This window comes from Lepisosteus oculatus, chromosome 10 (genome assembly GCF_040954835.1).
Source record: "Lepisosteus oculatus isolate fLepOcu1 chromosome 10, fLepOcu1.hap2, whole genome shotgun sequence".
NCBI classification, from domain to species: domain Eukaryota; kingdom Metazoa; phylum Chordata; class Actinopteri; order Semionotiformes; family Lepisosteidae; genus Lepisosteus; species Lepisosteus oculatus.
In genome coordinates, this window is record NC_090705.1 from 27,080,006 (window position 1) to 27,098,927 (window position 18,922).

The 18,922-nt window shown below is 38.1% G+C and overlaps 1 protein-coding gene across 2 annotated transcripts in view; it reads left to right on the top strand.

The window, feature by feature from the left end:
- Positions 1-200: 200 nt before the first annotated feature.
- LOC102686155 (Y+L amino acid transporter 2) overlaps positions 201-18,922 on the top strand; it is a 32,045-nt gene continuing 13,323 nt past the window's right edge. Inside the window, exons 1-5 of one of the 2 annotated variants that reach the window (XM_015357286.2) lie at positions 201-553; positions 1,988-2,133; positions 8,174-8,709; positions 16,315-16,440; positions 17,318-17,462. In XM_015357286.2, coding sequence (XP_015212772.1) covers positions 8,265-8,709; positions 16,315-16,440; positions 17,318-17,462 — 716 coding nt within the window. In that variant the 5' untranslated portion in view covers positions 201-553; positions 1,988-2,133; positions 8,174-8,264. The remainder of the gene's footprint in view (positions 554-1,987; positions 2,134-8,173; positions 8,710-16,314; positions 16,441-17,317; positions 17,463-18,922) is intronic. The other variant, XM_006635715.3, reaches the window with a different exon arrangement.

An 18,922-nucleotide genomic window follows, 5' to 3' on the forward strand; every position in this document is an offset into this window, starting at 1 on the left:
AAGTTCGACAAGTGCAATTGCCTTTAACGGTTTATAATATTTCTCGGTCTGTGCTATTGTAAACCTGAGATGTAAAACCAAATCGTCTTGATAAAGGGAGACGTGCATGCAGATTATGTCAGCGGAATGATTCGCACAGAATGTACAGAGAGTGAGAGTGAAGTAGCCAACATTCCCCCTCTCTCTAACATGGAGTGTGTCTTGTGAATGTCATCATTCAATCTGGAGCTTTCTTAGTGACTGGTGACTGAGGGGAGGTACTATGGAGGTACTTCATTGCATTTGTACCGGATTGGCCTCCTAAAAGCGTGTTACACTGCAATGAGAGATGTTGGCGTGTTGTAAGCGGTGAGATGACCTACCATCTGCTTCCTTTTTCATGTATGTGTCAACGATCACGCACACTCACGAAAACCCTTTATAAGCAAGGAGCACCTGGACCGAGACGTAGAGTGACTTTATTTTCTTATTCATGTTATCTCTGAGAAAAAAAAAATGATTCAAATTTCTTCTTCTTTTCGCACGCTGTACTGAATCCAGGAAGTGGAGCTAGGTAAGATAATTGTTTTGGCATTGCTCACAATATATTCCTATAAAGCTTGTTGAATTTTAAAAACTGGTGTGGATATATAAACCTGATACACGCTAAAGACACGTGTGGCGCGTTATTTCATATATATTGACCAGATTATATTTCTTACTATTGTTGCTTCAGGGAAAGGTACCAGATACATTAAAATGTGTACGATATTTTGCACGTCGATTCTCATTGATTCGGTCTCGGTGCCACGCTGTAACTTCCCTTAGCTTGTATGAGCCAACCCTCGAAGATCATCGTTTTTTCTGCCTTAAATTTGCAATATGGCTTTACAAAACTTTATTTTGTAACGATGGCCACATGAAATTGAGTATACTGGCTACGTATGTAATCAAATAACAATTGTATAGCAACGCGCGATAAGAATGGCTAACACATTCTTAAGAGCGGGCGGTAAATAATTTTATGTAATTTATTTACTTTTACTGAAATTTATCGAAGTAAAGTTTTCTGCAGTAGCTGTCATTTTAGCTTTGCAATGCATAGCGATGCCATCCTGTTAAGAGTTCTATTTTTAACAACCGAATACATTACTTTACACGTGTTCTGTTTGATTTGCACCGGTTGTATTCTTTGAATTGCATCACCTCAATTGCGAAATCCTCACTCTGACCATTAGCCCCAAATACATCCCCTAAAATTACATACAGTGGCTTTAAGTTAAAATACTATGTATTTCAAGAATCTCTGCATGAATTGTATCGCTCTTGATTAGAATTATTATTCTTTCTAATACAGGATAGCCAATAAAATGTTTAAGGTTATGTATTGTCAAGACTGTTACAATTATCTGTACTGAGTTTTTCTGTTTCTCTAGCTACTTTTTAAATTACACTCCTCTCTGTGTTTCTCTCCTTAAATTGTTCTTCTGAAAAGATTACTTGTTCATAAAAGATGCGTTTTTAACTTGACAGAAAAAGAAACGTACATTTAGAGTACAATATTTTTTTTAATTGTGTTTTCTTACCATTAAAAGTGACAATCATGCTCTTAAACGTTTTTCCATTACTTTAACCACGGAAAATAGTCTAATGTGTAAGACGGGCAAGGAGACAGCTGACCCAAATTCTGGGTCTGTGTTGACAGAGTGAGCGAACTGGGCATGAAACTAATATCTTTTTTGGTTAAGAAACATCTGTATTTTGCTAGGTTTTAAGACTGCAACTGGAAGCCTATTGCAATTTCAAATATTTTTTCCAGCTTTTGAAACTGCTGGTTTATGTCCCAAGTTGAACAAAATTACTCATTAATTAAAATTGATCCTGATATTCAAAATCCATTCAAAATATTATTGTGAATCACTGCATCTGTAACACTTCATCAGCATGTAAAATTTTATGAAGTCAGTGCCTGAAATATTTTCTGCATTAATATGTATACTCACAACAGGTCAGAACCCTGTTTGGCAAGCAACAAGCAGCTCTTGGTCCTTATTGCCTGATCTTGGAAGATCTCAGACAAAAAGCAATACTGAGCCTTGATTGGGAAGCCTCCCCAGAAATCAGTTGGATGATTCAGATGGTGTTGAGGGGCTTGTAAGTGGAACTTTTTCCTTTGGACCAGGATTTCCAAACCAGTGGCTTAGTATGGTGACAGATGGATGGGTGCTGTAGGAGGTCCAATTATCAGATGTGATGCTAAGCTGTGATCCCGACTACTTGTTCATTAACAATCTTATGTTAATGATTTGTTAGAATGGTGGTTATCATGGAATTCCACTCTGGCCTTGAACAATCTGGCTGTATTAAAGGTTCCCCTTAATTCAGGTGGTAAAGCGGTTTCTCTGATCTGCAGCGCCCAGATCTGCATTGCAACGAAGTTACTGGCACATACTGTATAAGCTGATCCGTGTGTCTCTGGTGAGATCTGTACTGTAGTAGTGGTTGGTGTGTGTGTTTTGAAAAAAGTGATCTAGAACACAAAATGCTCTTGAGCAAAAATTGTTTGGCCAGTTAACTCCAAACCTGACAGCACGCAACAATACATAGTGGCAATACGAACATATGGAGAAATGGTGTTCCTGCATAAATCACAGTGACCCTTGAGTTTTGTTTGCAAAATTCAAGTAACCATTGTCTTGGAAACACTGCACCAAATTATCTGAAATTTGGCAGGTTTCACTACCCTGACCGGCTTTAGAATTGTGCTTGCAGCAATACTTTACACTCCCTCACCAGATACTCACTCAACAGGCAAGGTGCCGCTGGCAGTGCTAATCACTCTTCTTCAGCAACTATTTGTCCAATGATCTCCAAACCTGGCAGGAGTTATTCTAGGTTCCCATGCTGTTTATGCACAGTTCAATCTTGGTGTTAAAGAAAGTGAAAGTCTTCAGATTTGCTTGCAGTTTTCTAGCTATTTATGTGACAAAGCTAACTCTTTATGGATTCTGTAGCGTTAATCCTTAAGTGTGAAAATTAAAATTTTGCACCATTTATAAATCTTTACGAAGTAAGAATGTTCAACTGTTTTTGTATGAACTTTTATCAGTTTTCTTCAAGAACATGAAGATAACCGGGTATATGAGAACTTAAGGAATATTAAACTTTCTGAAACTGGAGAAGTCTCTTAAACTGTGTTCTTCTATGGCACGTCTCTTTTCCCAGGCTTGTCCCAACTTTCTTGTCTTAATTAGTCTTAATTACACTTTCTGAATGGCAGAGGTGTGTAGCCTGACCTCAAATCTGGTTGCACCATGGAAGAGTGTTATTGGAGTACCTGAGGGTACTTGTAAACACATCCACTGATTTATTTTCCTAAATGGACAGTAGAGGTGTAGACTGTTATTTTTAATAAGATTGTAGGAAGTGCTTCAGGCAGCTACACCTGTTTTATTGCTTGTCAAGTGATGAGTCTACTTTAACATTAGCGCACTGTCTTAATCACTACAAAACCAGGAGAATTCCCTCATTAACTGCAATTTATTTGCATATGTGTCCTGCCTTAAACCAAAATCTATTAGGATGTTTACAGTGCCAGTATCAGCACGAGTGACTGAAAGTGCAACATAAATTAATCTTAATTTGTGAATGACTTTTGAATTAAGAATTTAATTACCAAACTGAAGTGTGAGCACATACTATTGTTTCTATGTGCTCTGATAAAAAAAATCCAGATTTAAGTCTAATCAAAGTTATTTCTTTCCCAATTTCTTGTTTCTAACAGCTGATTACAAATAAAATATGAATAATAAGCTGTTTCTAGTATTGCTAGGTTCAGGGGTTCTTAATGCAAAGCAAAGCAATGAAAACTTTTTGTGCTGCTCGATTTTCTCTGCAGTTGCAAATTAAGTATGTCAGTTATGTTAATAAGTGTCCCAGATCCAAGGGAGTAGTCTTTCTTGATGGTCTTGTTCTGTGCTTTACAAACCCTTTCAGCTCACAGCACGCTTTTCATGTTCCAAACGTATTGCAACACAGCAAATTATTTAAAGGAAAACAACCCTCATGTTGCAGGAAATAACATTTATTCCAAACTGACTGAATATAGACTGCAGTTTTAATGAGAAATATTTGGCATTTCACTTGTCTAATTTTCGGCAATGTAATCGAAACAGAGTGTATGGTGTAATGGTACAATGGTAATATAATGGTGTATGAGCTCAGCCTGGTCAAATCGCTCTACATCATGACCATCACCATTGGGCTTAGTCATTTGTTGTCATTTGAAATTACTTTAGAGTATTTTGACATGGGTCTAATCCTTTATCTCATTTTCAAAGCCCGAGCAAACCTCTCATGTCTTCCACTCTGGTCTCTGTGTCCTGAACCTAGTTCCTATCAAATTTGTGCACAAACAGATGTTACTTAGATCTAATAGAGTTGATGATTAAGCCCCAAATTGACAAGATTGGAAATAAAACAGTAACAGATGTATATCAAGATGAGGATCGTAGTCTTGCCAGGGTGCACAGTAATCTGCTTACAGTATGTTGCCTGTATCATAAAGCAAAGGACATTTTTGTTTTGCCAATGCATTTTTTACAGGGCTAAGCAAGAAATAATATCAGCCATCCTAAAGCAGACATTCTTTCACTAATAACTGTTCAGTAACACATAACGGTTGTTCTTGGTAGGTATTCCACCACTGAAATATATGTTCGGTCTAAATAAGACAGGAATCTCTCCTGTCTTGCTTAAAAAAAAAAAACATGGTATAGAGCATGAGTTTTGGGGGTGTCAATGCCAAAGTATAGCTCTTTTATAGCAAAGTCTGGAGCAACTGTAGAGCCTAATAGCCAAGAGTTAGCGGTCTGAGGTGAAATGATGATGATGATGATAATAATAATTATTATTTTTATTATTTTACCATGAAGGATATTTTTTCTCACACAGACAAAACACTTACAATACTGAGATTTGAAGTACCTTGTTTCAGGCCAGGATACATGCCCTAGGCTTCAAGGGGCCTCCATCTCAGTTCTTCGGACAGTTTCAAGATCCAGCTTAATTGATGTCTGTGTGTTTTAAAAATGTTGCATGGAGCTTGTCAGGTGACAGGATTTGACCAATTTGTTTTGATGTCTCGCTGAACTCCAGTCAGGCGCAACAGTTAGATTTTTTTTGTGCAGGGGTTGTAAGACTCTGTGGGTTCAGATGTGAAGTTATTAAATTAAAGGCTGGCACAGACACAAGGAACTTGCACCTTATTAGTTGCAAGTCCTATTAAAGCAGAGGAAGTAGAGTCTATGGCTTTTAAGCACTGCGGAATGCCAGCGGTACAGCATGTACAGCTTAGGGCTATCATTGTTACAGCCAGTTTATTAAATTGGATGTGTTGCAGCAGAACACTATGGGCAGAGGATTAGTGTGGTATGTTTAACATTTTTTTTCTTTTGAACTTTTATTGTGCTAATCAGTAGATGCTATTTACCTTTTTTTCCTTCTAGTGGTCTGCATCATTTTCTGCTTATAGTTTGAAGTTTATTTTCCCTGGGCAGGAGCAGTTTTTACTGTGCGCTAGGCTGCTGTCTGATCCTTTCTGTATCACAACATGCACAGCTGATACTGGTGACTGTGATACAGACGAGGTGTTCAACAATGAATAGAAAACTTATTTTTGAACTTCTCATTCATAGAAACTGGATTTCAATTTTGAACTGCTGTCTTTGCATAGTCTGAGTAGCACACCACAATATTTTGGTACCTAATATTATAGTAGTTGCCAGGTAATGTGCAGTTAAAGAAAAAATGTATTCAACAGTTACATTTACTGAAAAGTAGGATGAGTGTAGTGTGACAAAACTATTTCACTCATAGTTTTTCACTGGAGTGCTCCTTTAACACTAGGTAGTTCACTCAAATTAAGTATTAAGAAATGCATTTTGAGTACACCAACTGGTTTAAATCTCACACTATCACAGATTTCACATTGTAAGGATCACAGTGCAACATACTGTATTGCTCTGTACTAGTCCATCCATCCACCCACCACATAAATACAGGGATGTGGGAGAGCCAGAGCCTATCCCAGCAAGCAATGTGTGCAAAGTGGAGTACACCCTAAAAGGACACCAGTCCATCACACGGCACACCAGGGCCAGTTTACCTACCATTATGTGTTTGGACAGTGGGGGGAAACCAGAGCACCTGGAAGAAAACCCACATCAACACAGGAAGCTATTACAAACACCACACAGACAGCATCCAAGAAATTGAACCCAGGGCACCAGTGCTGTGAAACAGGAGACAGCAATGCTAACTCCTGTGCCACCATGCCATTTCTCTGTAGTGCTCATTAAGCACTTATTAAAATGTTACATCTATTTTAGTGCACCATGATTGAAGGTTATTGACTTTATATTATAGTTTAAAGAAAAACCTACCACAATATAGAAACAATGCAGTAAGTGAACTACATTTCTTAGGATGACTTAAATGAAAATGGAAAGATAATTATAGTCATCAAATAAAAAAAACATACTTGTACGTAGATATGGAGTGAGGCAGTCATCAAGGATTCATGCCTGGCTAATTCAGTTGAGCTTTCACACTGCAACTCACAACTGGCAGCCCACTGAAGCTAAGCAGGTGTGAGCCTGGTCAATACCTGAATGGGAGACTCCTGGGAAAAACTAAGGTTGCTGCTGGAAGAGGTGTTAGTGGGGCCAGCAGGGGGCGCTCACCCTGCGGTCCACGTGGGTCCTAATGCCCCAGTATAGTGACGGGGACACTATACTGTAAATAGGTGCCGTCCTTTGGATGAGATGTAAAACGGAGGTCCTGACTCTCTGTGGTCATTAAAAATCCCAGGGCGTTTCTCGTAAAGAGTAGGGGTGTAACCCCGGCATCCTGGCCAAATTTCCCATTGATTGACTTACAATCATGGCCTCCTAATAATCCCCATCTATTTTTCATTACTCTGCTCTCCTCCTCACTGATAGCTGATGTATGGTGAGCGTTCTGGTGCAGTATGGCTGCCGTCACATCATCCAGGTGGATGCTGCACATTGGTGGTGGTGGAGGGGAGTCCCCATTACCTGTAAAGTGCTTTGAGTGGAGTGTCCAGAAAAGCGCTATTTAAATGTAAGCAATTATTATTATAATAAAGTTTACTTGGAGCTGCCTACCTTCTGGACACCATGAGATAGCACTTGGGAGAGATACTGACAAGGCTTGTCAGTATCTCTCAGACAAAGGAGGTTTGCAGATGTCAACTAGGGCACAATGAGATAACAGTGAAGTTGTGTAGCTCTGTTTGTTTAGTCCAAAGTAATTTTCTTGTTATCTGTATTACTAGTTGGGAATTAACTAGGGAATTAAGTGAAAATCTACATTTACAGCAGTACTAAGCTTTAAAATAAAGGAGTCACAAGACCATTGTTTGCATTTATTCGCTTGCTGACACAGCTTTGGAAGGGAGTAGTAAATTGGGATCACAGACTTTTAACTCTTTACCATCCAGCTGGGTGTTCAGATTCTATTCAACATGGGCTTTGTGAGCTGGTGTGCTATTTTTATTCCATCTTTAAGTGAAAATTGCATATTGAAAATGTCATTTAGCATGCTGGAGATAACAATTTGTTTAATCATTTCATTGACTTCCCCACACTGCTTCAGTGTGCACAGTTGCACAATCTAAGAAGATTACAGTGTTCCTGTTCATTAGTCCCTGGACTCCTGTAGGGGGGTGACCTGTTGCTCTTATTTCCAGCCTGTGTGCTGGGTTAATTAAGCGGCCCACTTGTGTTACCCAGAGGGAAAGGCTGAACTATGTTATCTAATCATCCTTTCAAAAGGTAGTGCTTTGGTGTTGTCTCTTGCAAGCACCCTAAAAACACAGTGAATGAATTGTGCCTGCAAATACTTGTAATTTCAAATATTTACACTCTTAAAATTCTTTAATTTCTGCTGTGTAAATGAATAAGGTGCCCACAATATGATTTGTTTTCAAAATGTAAAATAAATGTTGACATTTATTTTGTAAAACAAAGGCAAATATAAAATACTTTACCATATGTTATTGGTTTACTTCAAATTCATTTTTTCTTTAATTCTTCATTCAGAAATAAACTTTAAAAAACCCTTTTAAAGGGAAACACAGGTTCATTTAAATTCTTGATTGGTTCTCTTTCAGGTTTTGAGGTGGACCAGACTGTTAATGATGCAACTTGATTGAGCTTAATTTTTAAAAACATACTGCTTCCTTTGTTCAGCCACTGTGAGACATGGCCAATGACAGTGACAATAGCTCCACCAGCTCAGTGCGACTGAAAAAGGAGATCTCCCTGCTCCATGGAGTCTGCCTGATCGTGGGGAACATGATTGGCTCGGGAATTTTTGTGTCCCCCAAGGGGGTCTTGCAGTACACAGGCTCCTACGGGCTTTCCCTGGTCGTTTGGGTGATCGGAGGTGTGTTTTCTGTGTTTGGAGCACTGTGCTACGCGGAGCTGGGAACCACCATCCGGAAGTCTGGAGCCAGCTATGCGTATATCCTGGAGTCATTTGGGGGCTTTTTGGCCTTCCTCAGACTCTGGACCTCTCTGCTGATAGTGGAACCGGCTTGCCAGGCTGTTATTGCATTGACCTTTTCAAACTACCTTGTCCAGCCATTCTACACAACCTGCCATCCGCCATACAATGCAGTGCGGCTCATAGCTGCTGCTGTCATAGGTGAGTGAGTTTTTCTTCATCTTCCCCCAAGACCACACTGTGTGTGAGTTACAGTATGTGACCTGCCAATGATTTATGCAGTTATGGTTATGAATGTTGTTGGCCTATTCAGACAGCTGATGAAAAATGTGCACTGTGAAGAAATGGAGCCAAGAGGAACACATTCCCTATGGACTGTGACTGTACACACCAGGGGGTACTGACATTACTGGTTTCCACAACTTTATATTCTATAGGAATGCATTGCAGAGAGTGTAATAGACAGCAGTGATGTTGGCACCCTCTGTTGTGTACATGTCACTGCTTCACCGTGCACAGTATGATGGGGTTGTCTGAATAGGTCCACAAAGTTTATGCACATCTTATGTTTAATTCAGTGTTAGGAGTTTAATTGCAACTCTCCATTTAGACATTTCCTGAAAATAAACCAGCTTCTCTGTTTTCCATTTGTGGAAACATGCGAGATGTTTGCTGATCCATATAGATGTATGCAAAATTTTGGGCAATCCTGGTCAATTTGCACGTTTCACAAAATCTCTAATTAAAAATTAGTTAGCACAACCTCTGCAGGGTACAAACTTAAAGTGACATATATGCACATTTTAATGCAGTATTACTATTTATTTGCTGAATTTAACAGATTGAAAATAAAACATTGCATGTCGCATGTGCAAAAGTTTGGACATTACTGCCTCCCAGTGGTGGGATCTCTTTTTTTCAATTCTGGAGATGGGGTACCATCTGCATGGAGTTTATATGTCCCCCCTGTGTTTGCACGGGTTTCCTGAAGGTGCTCCAGTTTCCTCCCACAGTCCAAAGACTTAGACACAACCCTACCATACTAGTAGGTTAATTGGCATCTTGGAAAACTGGCCCTGGTTTGAATGTGTGAGAGTTTGTGTCTTTGTTTGTGTGTGCCCTGCAGTGGACTGGCAACACGTCAGGGGTGTATGCTGTCTTGCGCCTGTTGCTTCCAGAGAGGCTCTGGCTCCCTCACGACCTTGTATTAGATGAAGCAGTTAGAAAATGGATGGATAGAATTTGCATCATATATTGTCCTGTTATTTTCGAACGAATGTTTAAATGTGAAATACTGTGCTAAACAGTGAAGTAAAATGCAAATTAATCTCTCCAATATTTCTGGAGTGTTTTAATAAATGTGTGGTGCCAACAGTGGCACTGTCATAATCTACAGCACTCCACTGTTGCATGTCAGCATTTCTATATAAAGACATGCAGGGGTTTTCATAACCTGGATATCGTTTTTAAAAAATATTTACCATTTCTTAAGAGAAACAAAAATGTATTGAGTTAGTTGAGACATGGGGGAGACATGGTGTATGTGAAAGATAAATATATTTTTCAGACAGTAAGCCCATGTAAATATACTTTGGAAGTGGCAGTTTGTATGTTCTCCCCATGTTCACGTGGGTTTCCTGCAGGAGCATCTGTTTTTTCCGACACTCCAAAGACACACCGGTAAGTTGATTGGCTTCTGGGAAAACTGGTCCTGGTGTGTGTGTGTGAATCAGTTTGTATCTTTTGAACTACAATGGAATGGCATCCCATCCAGGGTGTATTCCTGCTTGCGCTCGTTGCTTGCTGAGACACCTTCTGGCTCTCCTGCAACCCTCTACTGGATAAAGCAGTTAGAAAATGCTTGGATGTATTTTGTCCCACCAAAATGTGCTGGCCAGTTCTAGCAATAAAGCAGTGTGGAGTCTTGCTGCATGCTCTTTAATCTTTGATTATAGGTTTATCTTTAATCTTTGATCCTAAGTCATGCTCAATATATTCAGTTTTCATTCTACCTGAACAGTTAATGACCTAATTGAATCAATTACTGGTCTTAATGTGGTACTTTTTCTAACTCTTCAGTTATTATGGCATTTGGGTTCCCTTTCTGTAAAACATGTAGGAATGCTGCTCTTCCTGATTATATTAAGAACTCAGGTGGAGTAGAAACCAGAAGACACATTGTTACTCTAGGCCCAGGATTCAGAACCAGGTGGATATTACTATATCCATTCACTATATTCATTCGCTCAGGTAAATGCCTTTTGATTTAGCTCATATATGCAAGCTTGATTTTATGCACTTTTCCTTAATTGCTTCACTTTTATGATTTGCACCAATAAAAAAACAGTTTCTCATTCAGTTATAACATTGACTATACTTATTAACTAATGGTTGCTAATATTAGAACGTCAAGAGGTTAAAGAAATAAGAACAAGCTGTTATTATATATGAAATATTAGTTAATAGAATTGAAAAATGAACGGGCATTTTGTATGTTTTGTAGCTACTGTTTCGTCAGTTTTTTGTGCTTCACTCTGTAATTAGAAAATCGGTTTGGGATTTTTTGGTGTCAGTTTACAAAAGTCAGAATGGCAGCCCCTTAGATGTGGTCAATAAGTGAGGCAAGGGCTTATATTCCTGTTTTTAAAGGTGCTGTTTTTTTAGAAATATTTGGAGTTCATAGGAAAAAATAGGATTTTTAAGTGTTCAGGCTCAACTGTTAAATGAAAGTGAGGAATGACACACTAATGGATTTTCAGAAAACGGAAAAACATTGACTGAGGAGCACAAGGTTTCCACCTCTGCATCTGCATCAGTGTTTACATTAGGTGATAAGTATAAACTGCAAATCTCAAAGGACTTTAAAAGAGAAAAGGCTAAACACTTCCAGATTCTTCAGAGTATTTGTTGCTATTAATTTGATATGCTCAGTTGTTATCCTGATTTTTATTTAGTTTGCATTTGTAGTTGCAGGTTGTAAAATTTGCATTTGTAGAATGCACGCATTTGGTGTCTGTGCTTGGCTGAGGAGCCAGTGGTGAGAAGATAGTTAGCACCTGTGGGATTATGTTTGAACTTGTTTTATTTATAATCTCTCTTAAACAATTTTAGCAGAACCTAAGGAAGCTGCAGTTATAGGAGGCCACTTATACCACCTTCCTTCCTGTAGGTTTCTTGTAGTTTATTCTTTCATCAAGTTCAAAGTTCAATTATTGTGCTAAAAATCTCCCTAGAATGGCTTAGTTTCTGTACAGTGACAATAATTTTACAGTCTTCAAAGGAACAAGCAATAGGTTTATTCCATGCTGAAAAGAGAAGAAAGAAAACACAACGTTTCGGCTGTGGAGCCTTCTTCGGGTGTAAGCCACACTACAACCCGAAGTACGAAGTACAAGCCGAACTGTAACCCACCTGAACTACATATTACAGTCTTGTCAATCACAATCTTATTGTCATCTCACTGCCATCTTTCCTGTGTTTATGAGTGATCTGAGCACTGCCAGCTACACCTGGAGCTTTGAATGTAGAATGCATACTTTGTTTGCACTCATCTCATACACCCATTAAGTCAATGTTTAAATAAGTGAAAGCTCTGATTCTGTTGTGTTCCGTGCTTCAATTTTTTTTCTTAACACAAAGAATTTTGGTTCATCATGTTTTATTTTAACTGACTCTCTCTTATTCACTGAAGGAAAATCTCACTTCCATTTTTTAAACTATGAAATACTTAGATTTTACACAATGAAAGAAAACAGACAACATGAAATATGAAATGGGGGTTTGGAAAAGTACAGTTAAGTAAAGTACAGGAAATTTGTGTTTCACCAGCACAAGGTCAGCTCACTTGAAAACAATTGGTTGAATATTACCAGTCCATTAAAAATAATAACTTGTTTCCAATCAGTCTTTTAAAGACTTTTAGTTTCAAGATCAGGTTCACACTGATTGGCCATTAAGGAGCAGAGAACAAACTATATGGATTGCTGTTTATCAGAGAGAACATTCTATTGGGGAATGATAATGGTGTTTTGAAATGTAATATTTAATATAGGGGCCTTTAAATCATGACTCGGGGTAAGATGCCGTGTTCTTTCAAATTTCACAAGCTACACATCATTCTCCAAATTCTAAAAGTAACATGAGTTAATTCCTTCATTGGTGTACAACAACATTTTGATTACAAAGTTTTCTTCAAACTTGTGACATTAAAATACACTCATCCTACCAACATTTTATGTGTCTTACATTTCTTAAGCCCCATACTTAGAAAAGGCAGTTATTTCAGAGATCCAGGTGGATGCTGCACATTGGTGGTGGTGGAGGAGAGTGCCTATAACTTGCAAAGCGCTTTGAGTGGAGTATCCAGAAAAGCACTATATAAGTATATATTCTTATATAAGTATAAATTCTTAGTGTTTCATTTTTCCTATTTTGGCATGTGCATTACACTTGCATCTTGTATGAGCTTTATTGTCTTTTTATTAATGTATCTTGTTGTACTTAAATGATACATAGTACGTTGTTCTGGAGGATGGCATCTACTAACTTAATATGAATAATGTGGAGATTGTATGTGAGAATGCCTTTACTTTATCCCAGATCCAGCAAGACAGTGATATAATTTAGACTTAACAGTGCCAAAAAGTCTATATGAAGTATATCTGTGATCCTATCTTATGCAGCTGCTGAAAACATAAGTCAGAGAAACATGAGCTGTCATTCGTACTATCTGTCAGTGTCCCAGCGTGTTTGACAAGGTTGATATGCATGTTCTCTGCTACATTTCTACTTTTTTTCTATTTGCTTTACCAATTGACCAACCAAGCATTTATGATTTTTGAAAGGTGTTTCATAGCTGTCTAAGAGGAAGGGACGGGGTTTACTCAGCAAAGCATTTTCAGGATGAAGAAATCTTCCCTTTACAAAGAAAAAGGACTGTATTTAAAAAATATATTTTGCCACTGTGTAGACTCTGTACAAAGCCAAACTTTACACATCCTTTGCAAGACTAGTTTACTTAAAACAGCACTGAAGAGCAAGTGAAGTTTTCTATGGACATTGAAATGTTCTGTGATAAGGAGAGTGAAATGTATATCAGTCTTTTAATCATGTCTTAGTACAGGATGTCCAGTGTAGCACACAAAACCACATTCTCTGATTCACCTGCTTGATGCTCTGATACACTGCTGCTGTTATGTAATTTTGCAAGTTGTACCATTTGCATGTTCATTTACAGATATAATGTTTTTATCTTGTGATGTATGGATACAAGAATGACCTATTACTGCTGAATACTCTTTCATTTTGCTTTAAAACACGGCACCAGCAGCAAATCCAAATCGGGTGGCAGATAGCTGTATTTTAAGCTCATAATCACATGGAAAGTTCTCCAAACGCAGAGGAAATTTGTAAGTTTTTCAGCGGGACAGTCATCTGTCATTAATAATAGCCTTGAGTCGGATTGAAGCTTGATGGTCCCATTTTTAAATGTTAGTTGAACTTTATTTCAGGATGAGTCACATCTGACGACTTCCTCATGGAGGTAACAATGTAATTCTGGCACACACTACTTCCTCCTTTACTAGATAGCGAACAAACATGATTGTATTGCTACCTTTTTTCTGACCTGTGTCTTGCAGGCTTTTTTTGTTCTCATTTAAAGGGTCTGGAGGCTTGGATTATGTAATGATACAAAGCTCAACCTTGGCTGAGTGGACAAGTTGCTAATCACTCTCATGTGTGACTATTTAAATTCACTGCTTTACATTGCGTTAGTTATATAGTTAGTATAAGTGCACAGGCGTGGACATCTGTTTATGGACAGAGGTGAAAATTAGAGCGCGTTTGAAATTATGTCAGTTATGTTCCCATGTCCATTATAATGCTAGTGCATTGTTTTTGTGTGTATTAATTTGGTATGTTGTGTTATATGGGCAATCAAAAAATAACATTACCATACTAATTGTAATAAGTGTAGCATATAGAAAAGATCAATTAACACCCTAAAATACATTCCTGGCCGAACTGCCATTCTTTCTTTTCAGTTCTACCAACAGTGTGCTGATTTATTTGCAGTGTGTTACAACTGTTGTTTAGTTTAAATCGCTTCGCTCCCCATTAATCCAAACCCGGAGTCCTGAGGAGCTCCAAATTATCCGTTTGGTTTTATTAAATATTTTTGTAAAGATTGAATGATCTCATTGTGATTTACAATCACAACTTAGTTGTGACCTGCAGTTAAGTAGATGATTTGTTAAATTAAGTAATTTTGATATTATTTGGTACCTCATGCAATAGATTAATTGAATCGATTGCTTGCTTTTAATTCGTTTATTTTGCCAGTCAATTGTGAACAAATAGGGATTTTCTGTGTGATGTGGATACAGGGCTTTTACAGGAGCAATCTGAGTAAAGCGGATGTCGGTGGTCTTTACTATTCTCCAGTCTGGAGTCTAGAGTTTCTGACAGCAGCTGTGAGGTGTAGAGTCATCGATTCATGAATAACTTTCAGCTGTTTCAGCTAACTGGATTAGGGTCCTCCATGATCTGAATTAGAGACTCTTGGCCTGAACTGCCAACAAAAGCCTTTCCGTACAATTGTTTTGTTCAGTTTGTTGGAAACAGGATTACACCATGCACTGTGTGTGTGCAATGCATGATTAAAAACTAACGCTTTGTCTACACTTTTGCCAATCAATTGAGCACCAGTGCTTTGTGAAATTTGGCAAAATGACCCAGTTTGTTCTCTGAATGGTTGACCTTTTCCTGGCTGAGTTGCTTGTATCCCTGCATGTGCAACTGCACTGACAGAAGAAATATGCTATAGGGCAAGCCAACCTTTGAAGCTGTGCATTTTCACTGTTCACATTTGTTTATTCCTAAAAGCCACTTGGCACAGGTTCCATAGCTATGCTCTTAAGGTATGAATAAAAAAACTTTAATATATCATACTTGCATTTGACTGGGACCTTCTGTTATTTAAAAAGTGGTGACTAATCTACAAATAAAAACAGATCTAGACATGCCTCTGTATATTTCTAACCTTGCATAGCTGTTGAAATAAAAAACAGATATTGAACTCTTAAATTTGAATCCATTTGAGTTTTTCTGATTTGCAGAGAATTATGCAAAGAATTACACTTGTTTATTTGGGGTTTGAAACATCCAAAAGCCGGAAATGAAAATGTCTGAAGCCCTAAAGTTGTAATTCTCTTGCAACCTTAGCTTTAGCTTGTTAGAATAAATGTGGCTTACCAAACCATCAAATACAATTTTACAAGCCTATATAGTGAAATGGAGGCATTTAGTTACAAATTGTTTTCTTTACAATTTGTCTTACATGGACTCACTCTTGCTTACCACAAAAAGTCTTTGGGAGCTCATACTTTATTGCGTGGGCTGCAATGAAGAATAAAGCTTCATGCATTTTTCTGTGCAATTAAGTATACAGTATACTTTAGGAAAAAGAGAACTGTTTTAGTGTGAGGGAATTACTGAATTTCTTAATATTTTACCTTTTCATTTTTATAGATCACATTACAGTAGTTTTCAAAAGGTTTCCAGGGAACTGTGAGTGCAATATCCATTTCAAATTAATGTTATGTAGTCTACAGACACATCTGTATTTTTATTCTATGATGTAATTAACAGATATGTTAAAACCTTGCCTATGAAAGAACATAAAAATATCTGAACCTTGAGTTGTTCAAGAGCCCAGAGTGGAAATGTCAATGCCCTTGGTGGTTTGTGAATGATGGGCTGAAGCCTGCTGAGTCATCTTTACTAACGTGTGTCCCTGCTGCACAGCTCTCCTCACCTGCGTGAACTCTATGAAGGTGAAATGGGGGGCTATGCTGCAAGTCGTCTCCACTGTGGCCAAGGTTCTTGCCCTGATTGTCATCATCATCGCTGGCTTGGTCAAGCTTTGCCAAGGTAATAGCTTCTCCCTCCATCTGGTGCTTCACTACAATCTTGTGCTCCTTCACACGAATAGAGTACTATTTGAAGTTTAAACTGGAAAGACCTGTGCTCTGACATTTTTCAGATGCTAGCTAAATTGCTGTTCCCCCTTTTGTCAAATAGTGCTGGGGACAGTATTTTTAGAAAATAATCCTTGCAGTTAAAGGTTATTTGTGTAAGGGACTGCTTTTTAAAATCAATAACAAAGCTTGGATTATATATGTGATAAGTCATTGTGATGCCCGACTTTTATAAATTACTTGTGTTTCTGCATCAGGAAAGAAGATCAGAAACGTTCTGTTAAAAGTGTAGAAGCAAAATTTCACTTAGCTGTAATTCGAATCCTTCAATTCTACAAGTAAGAGGAAGTTTTGAACTGAACTATAGGATGCTTATAAAGTTAGTTGACCAATTCCTACATCTACATTATGAAAACTAGACACGGAGTAGTGGAATTTGGTACACATGACTATGGAACCATAGGAAGCACTATGCCCTGAACATGACAGAGCATCCCAAGCTATACCTCTTTGACTGGAGTACTGGAAATATTGCAGTACGCACCTTCTGGTGGGCAGTGGTGGTGTTACATGTTTCCGGTGTGTACTGCTATCTATGGAAAAGTGTTCTGCATGGTCCCATTTGTACCTGGGTCATTGGTCTGTAATTCAGTTTTCACGATACAGCTGTTTAAACAGGTCAGCTATCATTTCAAGCACCCATATATTTCCAATGGCCTCTTCTAAATCTATCTGATCTGATCATCATAAGAATCCGGGCTTTTCACATCTTAAATGTTTACTTGATTCAGCTCAGCCTGTTGCTAATGAGTGTTTGTGGTCACTTGCAGGGAAAACTGAGAACTTTGAAGATTCCTTCAAGGATTCCAAGATGAATGTGGGAGACATGGCCTTAGCCTTGTACTCTGCTCTATATTCCTATTCTGGCTGGGACACCCTCAACTTTGTCACAGAAGAAATCAAGAACCCAGAACGGTAAAGCGGGTCACCTCAGAAACTATGGCACTGGCTTTAAAGATCTTTTTCTAGAACTTGTGTTTTAGAAAGAAATGTGGTTTCCTTCAGATACTGCAGATATCCAGGTGACAGAGTTTATCATTATAAGAGTATTTGAGGACAAGCACAGCTAGGTAAAAAACTCTGGTTTCTTAGAGAATAAGCTCTGCAGCGATAACAGCACTTATGGGATACTCACCCACAGCACATCCATTTTGAACATTTTGCCAAGAACCAAATACTGTCTCATTTTGTAAGGTTCCCTGAGGTATTGAAGTTGAAAATACAGTTTACCTGCTGTGAAATACATTTTGGTACTGGCACAAATCCTTCATTAAGCACAGTTACATCCTAAACACTTCCTAGTTCTCAAGCTTTTAAAATCCCTTTAATGTTACTATATAAATTTAGACAGCATGTTTTGTTCAGCCTATTTGGATTTAAGATATCTCTTTGGAGTCCAGCATCAATGCATGAAAGTAAAATGAGTCTCGTATTATGGCAAACTTCAGGTATGGTTCATTATGAGCAAAAACAATAATTATTTCTTCATTTTTTTAGAATTGCCAGACCACTAACATAGTTACCAGCTTGTGAACAGATATGCAACAGCAATGGTTAGAGATCTTTCAGACTTGTTATTTGTTTTAACAAAAGTTCTTGTGGGTTACAGTACTTTTTGTTTGGAATATACCTAAATCAAAACTTCAACTCACCTTCTAAAAGCAAACTTGATGGAGATCTTTACAGTTCCTAGTTACATTTCTCCTCTGCCCAGTGGAAATCTGCAATTCTATACTTGCTTTGGAATTGGTGGACAGATTGATGTTTTGGCATAAATGTAAGGTGTTTATACTTTTGAGGTTAAATAAAGTAATTTTCTTCTAATGTTTTCAATATTTTACTTTGCTCCTGAGTGTCTTAGCCAGAAAAGGCACACACTGGGATGGCTAAGCTTATGTGGGTCCCAGAAGTGGGGAGTTCAAGCTATTTCACAAGTCGATTGTAGCTGGGATTTCCCAAGTGACAGTTCACAGCTGGCTGAGTGGTACCAGGGCAGGGCAGAGTTTACTGACAAGAGCAAGAGATTCACTTCTTGCCCAGTCAGTGATACCACAGGAATGGTGGAGCTTGTAAACTGTCAAATTACAAATGTCTCTGCAGCCTGAGGCTCCACGAAGCATGGCCACATGGTCTAAGAGTCATTACAGAAAAGCCAGGACTTAAAACAGTTGCCAGTTTTCCTATTGGGTGGGGCATAGAGCAGAAAAATGTGCAAATTCCATGTTTTGTCAATTCTAAATCTTGCAGAGACAAATTGTCTAAATGTATTTATGTATTACATTTATGCCTTAAATGTATTTTTTGTAAACAGCATCTTGATGTAGAAATATAATTCTTCATCATCTTATGCTTTTTAACTTTGCTTTAACTTTATT